The following is a 9,061-nucleotide window of genomic DNA, read 5'->3' as shown; positions in this document are numbered from 1 at the left end:
AAGGAAGAAGGAAAAATAAAGTAATAATATATTATAAATTCATAAGGGTAAAAGAGACATTTTAAAAATAGAAATGATACTTTAATTCACATAAATTTTTTATATTTATTTAACTTTATTTTATTTTAATTTTTTTTTAAATATAAATTATTTTTTTACAACTATTTTATGCTTACATGTGTGTTACATGAATGTAAATGCGTATGTGGTACAAGAGGTAACAGCTCCCTAATGTTATAACTTTGATTAATTATTTAGTTTTGTATAAGTAAAGAGTTATTAGTTACTTTAGTGAAGTGTTTTATGATTAGTTGTATGACCTAGATATTGTCATATGCAAGAGATTAACGAGTATACCTTTGAACACATTTATGATTGGATGTATGACCTAGATATTGTCATGTACAAAAGGATGATATTATGTGAGAAAATAGGGCACAATTTTACCATTGAATATTACATAATTAAACAAAGATAATATATATTGTTATTTTTACTTATTCACGTTATTATTCATCAACTTACACTTTAAGGACTTCCAAACTATTCATAATTTACATTTCATTTTATAAAATTTAGACTTCATTTATAGGCTAAATTGCTAAAAGAAACAGCATAGAAGCACATGAAGTCCCTCCAGAAGAATAGTTGCCGCAAGCAACCCTTAAACATCTCTTAATTGGACATGCTAAAAGTTTTCCCAAGGAAGAGGATAAAAACATCTAGAAAGTTTAAAACCTGTCGACATGCAGCAGAAAATAATCATAAACATTCGGCATTGTTTCACTCACAGTTACAAAGTACGCACAAGAGCAGGAACTCAAAATAGATAGAAATGCAAGTAATTTTTGTTAGTTTCAAAATCATGTAGTACCTAATCAGTCAATCCCAAAATATAAAATTGTTCCTGAAATCATGAATCCCACATTCTACTTTTACCTAGTGAATCCATTTACATCACAGAATCGATTCACTTAACTTTGGTTGCCTTGTTACATTTGCAAGGAAAACAGACAATCATCACTTAGCCCGCATCATGCCCATTATCCAGTACTCACTGAGGACCAATGATGATTTATTAGGCAATCTAATGGCCAATATGTATTCGAGATCCATTTGACATTGCACTGCCAGACGTGTTTCCCATCATTTTCACACTACTATTCTCCAATCCACTTTTAAGCCAAGCAAGGTTACTGATGTCTGCAGCAATTGCAGCCAACTCAAAATTTGGGAAAGATGGGGGTTCAGAAAATTCGATGAACTCCGGTCCCAACAAAGAGCTTTCGGACTTTCTACCATTTGGAGAAGCACAGCAACCATGGCCACACTGGTGAGGTACTGCCTGATCACCACAAATTCCTTCAACCATTCTACAAAATTCCATATCTGGTCTTGACGATTGTAAAATGGGACCTTGCTTCGGCACTGGCCTTTGAATTGATGTTGAAGGCTGTATAACATCATTTGAGTGATAAACGTTGAAAGCACTTACACGAGCTACTGGCCGAAAAAGGGTAGGTGGATCCTTGACTTTGTGGTGTAATTGGCCCTCAGCTTGTGCTTTACCATCAGATTTATCATCCATGATATCTACAGAACTGACATCTCTCCCTTCTGAGGATTTCAAAGAAACATCCCCACATGATAGAGTGTCTTCCGAGGATGCTTTTGCTTTCTCCAAGCTGGCATCTTCCATGAAGTTACCAGATTCTAATTTAATCTTATCAAGTTCAACTCCCCGACGCCTCAGAGTGGAATTCCAGTGGTTTTTAATGGCATTATCCGTTCTTCCAGGTAGAAGCCTGGCAATGGCTGCCCATTTGTTGCCATGGATTGCATGAGCAGCAACTATGATTCTGTCCTCCTCATCTGAAAAGAATTGTATTTTGCAAGCTTATATCTTTAGGAGTGGCATGATACGACATGACAGATGATACCTCGTAGTTTCTAAACAAATATATCACACAATTCTAGTGTAGGACACAACAGTACTTGCAGTGAGGTACATTACAAACATATTTCAATGCAATGCATGTTTGTTAAATAATGGATTTATTATGCCTCGAATCATTACATAGTGTAGACACTTACAATTTGTACCTGGCTGAGCATATCTCCTTACAAAAAAAGAAATTGTCCTATTTATCGACAAATGTTGTTCAAAGACAAAAAGTCGTTCTAAGCCAGAAGTTGTTTAAGACAACGCAACAAATGTTGATATAAAAACAATCAGTGAAGTGAATATATTATAGTATATGCTTCCAGAAAAAAAGTATGATGAATGAGACAGAATACTACTTGTGATAACATAACTGGAATAACTAATATAAATTAAATTCACAACAGGTCAAAGCTTAGATATAGTACAACAGGTATTGGCCATACTGTTCTTCAATAAAATTGACCGAGTGTTTATATTTCCTTTCAATGTGTTGTCAACCTCAATGCAGCCTTCAATTTCATATCACCAACTACAATTGGCATCATGATATCACACATCATTTACTGAAGAAAATAACTACAAGTGCTATGTTGTCATTCTAAAGTTATTCTTGGAAATTGATTGAAAACAAACTTTTTGACGAGCCTCATTCCAAAGCACCACATGTGTCATGTTCTAAAAAGTACTCCTCTCTTTCAAGATTATTTGAAGTATGTTAAGCCGTAGTAGGTTTATCGCTTTTTATCGAACTCAACCACATGCTCCATTGCTTGTGTTGGTCCTTGTCTAACACTTTGAGTTTTATTCTTGCTCTTATGAAAGGAGAATGTAAGTTAAATTCAAGCTCACAACACAGTTTTGATCTGTCCTAAGAATTTTCTCTTTCAACACATGTGTTTGAGCACCTGAGTTCTACTCTTCTAATTTCAGTTCACTACAGTGTCTTTTTCACTGTCTTCCATTGTCTGTTGCCTCTGTCTACTGTCGTTTCCCATGAGGGAGTTTGTTTCTAGGTGCTTTGATGAATAAAGTATCATTCTCTTGAAGAGTCAAATCTTCCACCTTTATTGTCTGTCATCGACGTACGTCATTTTCGTCGTTCACCGCGAGGGAGAGTCTGTTTCTATGTGGTTCAATCTAGTCCCTATAGTCTATCGCTGTCAGGCATTGTAGGTCACCATCCGTTAGTGATGAGTGCATATTTATGCCCTCATTTAACCTTTAATACTGGATTCTTAATTGGTTTTTATACTTTAATAGAACATTTTAATTAGGATTTGTTATAATTGGGTTTATTTAGCATGAGATACAAAAAAATGTTTAAAATAGTTTTCGGTTGCATAAATGTTTTTTTGATATTTTGACGTGTGTTAGTGCAGCTGCAGCTAAGTTGAGCTCATTGAGGTGTGGAAATAAATTGGTTAAAGTTTCATGACACCTTAAAGATAAATCCAAGAATAACAAATAATCAAGACCACAAGAAGTCAATCCAAGTATAGTATGAAAAAGTGAAGAAATTTGGCTAAGCTAAGAGAGGGAACAGGCAACAAAAATTGGGTCTTGCGGTTTTCTCTACCAAAAGGGCTTTGATAATTGATAAATGTTTATGATTAAAGATAATGTGGAAAAAACATATCTTAAGATATTTTATTTGATATTGTTAAATAGTTACCTTATTTAACTATATCAATAAATATCAAAAGTGTTGGAAGTCCACATTGACTAGAGATAAGACCAATTTATAATATATATATATAAGTAGGTGTAAATCTCACCTTACAAGCTGGTTTTGTGGGGTTGAGTTAGGCTTAAAGTCCACTTCTTAACATGGTATCAGAGCTATGGTTAGAGCCTATCCTAGCGATATTTGTTGTTTGTTGGGCATGTTGTTCCACCCGCTATCGGACTGCTCTCGGACCACCCATTAATGTCTAGTCTCACGCGTGAGAGGGTGTGTTGGAAGTCCCACATCGACTAGAGATAAGATAAAACAAATATATAATATATAAGTGGGTGCAAACCTCACCTTACAAGTCGGTTTTATGGGGTTAAGTTAAGCTTAAAGTCCACTTGTTAAAAAAAATAATATTTGCCAAATCTTTTTTAGTCTAGCAAATATATTCTCAAATATTTTAGATCTACACAACAATCAAATATATTTTGAATATTATGGATTATTTAGAAGATAATTGGAGAAGATTGCATTATCATAAAGAAGATTACAAGAACAGAAAAGCCTGAAGCAAAGCCTAATCCAATTTCTATATAAAGAGACCTAGGGAAACACTTTAGGAGAGCTTAGGAACCCTTTGGGGGTTCAAATTTCGTCCTCTCGCTCTTCTCTCATGTTCTCCACCCTTTATTCTTCTATTTTCATGTTATTTCATCATTCCATGGAGTGCTAAGCCTCTGGGGTTGATTGTACTGTAATTTCTTAACTGGATTCTGAGGTTAGATGAATAAATTTGTTTGTTCTTTTGATTCTTGTTGTGATTTATTTTTATCTATGTCTTTAGCTTCTTAATCAAGCAAAAGTAATGATTTTTACATCATAGCAATTTAGCATGGTCTCAAATATACATAACATATCAATCTTATGAGCCCAAGAGTTTTTAATTTTAATTGAGAATCTACTTTGATTAAAGTCAGAAACTTTCATATGATTGAATGAGTTTTTGCCATTAATTGAGAATGTACTTTTTGATTAGTAGTAAAAACTTTAACAAGAATTAATCAAGAATGTACTTTAGCAAATTAGCTTTTTACTTGATATAAAAGGTAAAAGAATAGATGATTAGGCATAGTAATATTTAATTGAGAATGTAATTTGGTTAAATTTACTATGAGTAATCTAATCTACAAAGTTATTGCTTTTAATTGGGAATGTACTTTGGTTAAAAGTGAGAACGCCAACAAATTAATTAAGAATTTACATTGATTAATTTGAAAATCTAAGACAATAGTTAATTGAACAATAATCTTTAGATAACCAATAATGAATCCTATTTTGAAAAAGTAGTGAAATCAACCTAGTTTCTTTATATTTGTTTTTATCTTTTTAAATCTCTTTATAAATTTCTTTCTTTCTATCTTTTGTTACTTTGTTCTTTAATCTTTTTTTATCTTTATCTTCTTTATTATTTTACTAACCCCTTTAGTATAGCTTTTATAAAAACTAATTTGTTAAGAATCAATTCTGTGTTCGTTGGGAAACAACTTATGATTGAATTTACCCTTTCTATTTTGTTGGCTTATATCTTAGCAATGCTGAAGTTGCTATAGTTTAGTAGTATTAATTTGATCGCGTCAACAATAGCGTATGAATTAAGAATCAAATATTAAAGGCTACATGAGGACATAAATATGCACTCATCAGTTAGCTACTAATGGAAATCTAGTCCTTGATGTTTGTCGTTGTCCACCATTGCAAGCCCCATAAGTTACAAAGGACAATTTAGTCCCTGTAGTTTGTTGTTGTTTGTCACCGCTGGTCGTCGTCCATTACTGATGGTAATCTTCTTTGTCAAAGTCATCTTGTTTGTCGACCTCTGTTCGCACTCTTTATCAATTGAATGTCAATAATGCATTCCTCAACAATGATTTGTAGGAAGAGATTTATATGAAGCAACCTCCCAGATTTGTTGCTTAGGGGAGTCTTTTGGGTTGATATTTCGTCTTCTATGTCATATTCGCAAATCATTAACAATTTGGTGTCACTTAAGTGTAGAAGCAAATATTTTCAGCGATCAAGGAAAAGTGTATGTGGAAGTGAAGATGGATTTGGCCATTCTGAAACATAACCTCCCAGACATCAAAGAGATAAAAAAAATGTTATGTGATTTCAAGAAAAACAAAAAGTTATCTAAGGAAGGTGAAAATTCAATTAACGGTGAGGAAGGAAGAAAGATTTGTCCACGACAACAGATCCAATAAGGAAGATGAAGATGCGCAGAGGCCGTGATAAAAAGGATAGAATTATCAACTTTTGTTTATGTAGTTATTTTCATATAAAATTATATTATTTTTATATGCACATTGTTAGGATATGGCCTCCTATCACGAAGGTCTATGAAAGAAGAAATAAGGGTAAAAAATACAGCCAATTGATTTAACTCAAGCATCTGACAAACCAATTAGTGGTTATATAGTTGTTGTGAGGGGAAGCTAGGTATATATAAGTCTATTTTTGAGTCTTGGGGAGACAAGGAGAAAATAGGATTGTTAGTGGGAGGTTTTGGACCCTTGAAGTGCTAGATATTGTATTTGTAAACTTTTGTACATTGTAAGTTCTATACAGAATTCTAATTTTTCCATTTGAGAGTTCCTTCCCTTTAGAGTTTTTGGATCCAGTTTCTATAACAAATTTTTCTAAAGGTGTACCATACCCTTTATCTCTTAAAAAATCCTAAAATATACCTGTATCCAACCAACATACTTGAGGATGACATGGAAAACAGAATGGAAGCCTTGAAGAACAATGGGAAGTTCTTCACGGAATCAATTATTACAAATTACTTCTCGTGTCCGCTAGTTCGGCAAAGATTCAGAAAAAGATGGTTGGTAATGAAGGAATTCCACTATTGGTGACACTGAATGAAGAAATAGAGCATACGCTTCACAAGACATAAAAAGAGTAAATGAGGAGAAAACAGAATCATAAAAGTAAGACAATTATGAGTCCTTCTGAGATGAATAAAAAATCTTGGGCCAAAAAGATTTAATTTCCCAACATTCATGGCGGAAACTGAGTGCGTGGGTAGCCCAAGGTTAAGAATTTCTTGAAAGTACAACAGACGAAACCAAATCTGAAGGTTCATCCGTTAAACAACATTTTATTGTCAATCTGCTCTATTGGTCAGTTAGTTGCGACAGGGATAAATAGAGAAATAAATCACAATTCCTATCAATAAGAGAGATGGAAAAAGAGCCGTCTTGTCAATTGAGAAGAGTTTTGGTCATCGGGCATTGGGAGGTGCAGATCCTCAAAATTCTGTTGTCTTTTCCCCTATTCTTTTCCAGTAAAGGCAGATTTCTTTATGATTCTGATCCAGCTCCTACCATCAACTCACATTCATGAACTTGCAGGTTAAGCAGGGCACTTGCTTGAGTTCTTGAGAAAGAAGACATAAGATCTGATGTGGATAAATGTGATACAGGTGACAGCTCAAAGGTTCTAAAGAGGTCGTTTCTGAAGCTTGTACAAAAGATTAGGTACCTTATGGAAAATGGATTTACTGATGAATGCAGGATTTGGTAATCTTGGTGAGAAGGGGCAAAACAAGTTCCCCAATTACTAGCCCGTAGAAAAGCCAACATGGTTGAACTTGGAGCAACTGACATTGATGGGTCCCAGAGAATAGCTAGTTATTGTAATAGAATTGATTGGGCTGCTAAAGTTTATAAGATTGTGGCCTTGGCTCTGGTAGAAGAGAAAGCATATTCATTAATTCTGGAAACTGAAGCAGCTGCTCAGTTGTATAAGGGGTACCTTGGAAGGATGGTTCACTTCTTTGGTCTCCATTTGTGATTCGGTAAACCATTACATGAAGTGCTGCTTCTCTTTAATCTATAAATTTTATCACATTTAAGGTGTAGTTTCCAAAAAGATTGGTACTACTTGAGCTAAGGTTCCTAGACATAAATTTATTCATTTAACTTGATGGAACATCATTTTAGCTAACTCACTAAATCATAGGAATATATACACAGGCCTACCAAATAATCTAACGTTTCAAGAATTTGGCCTCAAAAAAATTATTAAATAAAAAGAAAACGGATTACTATGGTTGTAAAACAAATCTGCAACCACAACCATGGCGGCAATGTCAAGGTTTTTCTCTCAACGTTGAGCCATTGCGACTGCAATTACGGCTACAACAACCACATTTTCCCACAATATCAAGAATCGCAGATACCTTATAGCCATTAATACTCACAGGCACAGCATCAGTCAGCGAGTAATAGCTATACCCTATAGCAAATAATAATAACCAATCACCATCTCAATATGACACTAAGAAAATTCTTGAAATAACAAGAAGATAAAAAGGCAGGATTTATCCATTAAGAAACAATAATGCACACAGCAAATCCAAATGTCCAAGCAAAGTCAAAAAAGAACCACATAACCCATTAAACTATAAAAACAAAAGATCATACACAAAAACATTACGATAAGAAAATTCAATCCATTCGTAAGGTCAATTCTAAAACATTAAAATTAAATCAAACAAAAACAAAGTCAAATTTAAATTCAAACCCACAGTACCAATATCGATCACGTACCGGTGAAGGGTTTGCGCTTAACGGAGGGGTCAAGCTGGTTGCACCACCGGAGACGGCACGACTTGCCGGATCTTCCACTGATCCCCCGTGCGATGAGACTCCAGTTTCTGGCGCCGAACTTGCTCACGAGACGACTCAGAATGGCGTCCTCTTCCGGCGACCAAGGGCCCTTCACTCTGTCCTTTCCACCGCCGACATCACTGCCTTCTAACAACAGCAGTCCCTCGTCACCACTTCCGTCTACGGCGGTGGCGGCAGTTTCTTCTGGTTCCATCTGTGAGGTTAGTTAAGGTGGAGAAAGAAAAGACAGAGGAAACTAGCGCAAATGTTTCGGCACTTTTTGACCCATGTTTTAGCACTTTCAAAGGGAGGTTTGAGTTAATATAATTTAATTGCAATTCTACCCTTGTCTCGCTTTCTTCAGTTACGCGCACTGGACTGATGCAGTTTTCATCATATAATTACTACCATTTTAATGTATACTAGACTAGAAAACACGTATACTTCCACCTAGGTGTATTCACGTCTCTATAAAAATAAAAGTTACTTTATTGCTTTACAATTTTTTTATTTTTATAAGTAATTGATAAAAAGGTAGAAAAATAACAATTTTAATATTTAAATATATATGTATATGTGTAATTTTGTAAATATGAGATGGAAAGGTATTTAGCTATTAAAGAAAATGAAAGTTCGATAAGGTTCAATTTAATATATGTAAAATTATTCAGCAGGAAACATGCAGGTATTCACCTTTATTAAGATTAAAAAATATGCTTTTTCAAAGATGGAATATATTCTCTTAATATTCTCAATTCCAAAAAAATTTGA

The 9,061-nt window shown here is 34.3% G+C and overlaps 1 protein-coding gene across 1 annotated transcript; it reads right to left on the bottom strand.

Moving 5' to 3' along the window:
- Positions 1-914: 914 nt before the first annotated feature.
- On the bottom strand, positions 915-8,599 carry LOC124822108 (transcription factor MYB1-like). Its single transcript, XM_088102443.1, has 2 exons — positions 8,231-8,599; positions 915-1,872 (listed from the first exon to the last, which is right to left on the bottom strand). Exons 1-2 carry the CDS (start codon positions 8,502-8,504, stop codon positions 1,088-1,090), a joined length of 1,059 nt encoding a protein of 352 aa, XP_087958569.1. The 5' UTR covers positions 8,505-8,599; the 3' UTR covers positions 915-1,087.
- Positions 8,600-9,061: the final 462 nt, after the last annotated feature.

The sequence above is a fragment of the Vigna umbellata genome, chromosome 11, assembly GCF_029865625.1.
Source record: "Vigna umbellata cultivar VRB3 chromosome 11, Vumbellata_1.0, whole genome shotgun sequence".
NCBI classification, from domain to species: domain Eukaryota; kingdom Viridiplantae; phylum Streptophyta; class Magnoliopsida; order Fabales; family Fabaceae; genus Vigna; species Vigna umbellata.
This window is presented reverse-complemented; position numbering and strand designations above follow the sequence as displayed.

What these genes read in the sequence shown, in the direction of transcription:
- LOC124822108 (XM_088102443.1), bottom strand. Translation starts at nt 8,504, where the DNA reads ATGGAACCAGAAGAAACTGCCGCCACCGCCGTAGACGGAAGTGGTGAC. An exon ending in TAAGCGCAAACCCTTCACCG is followed by an intron (nt 1,873 to 8,230) that starts GTACGTGATCGA and finishes AATTCTTTTCAG; the next exon opens with ATGAGGAGGACAGAATCATA.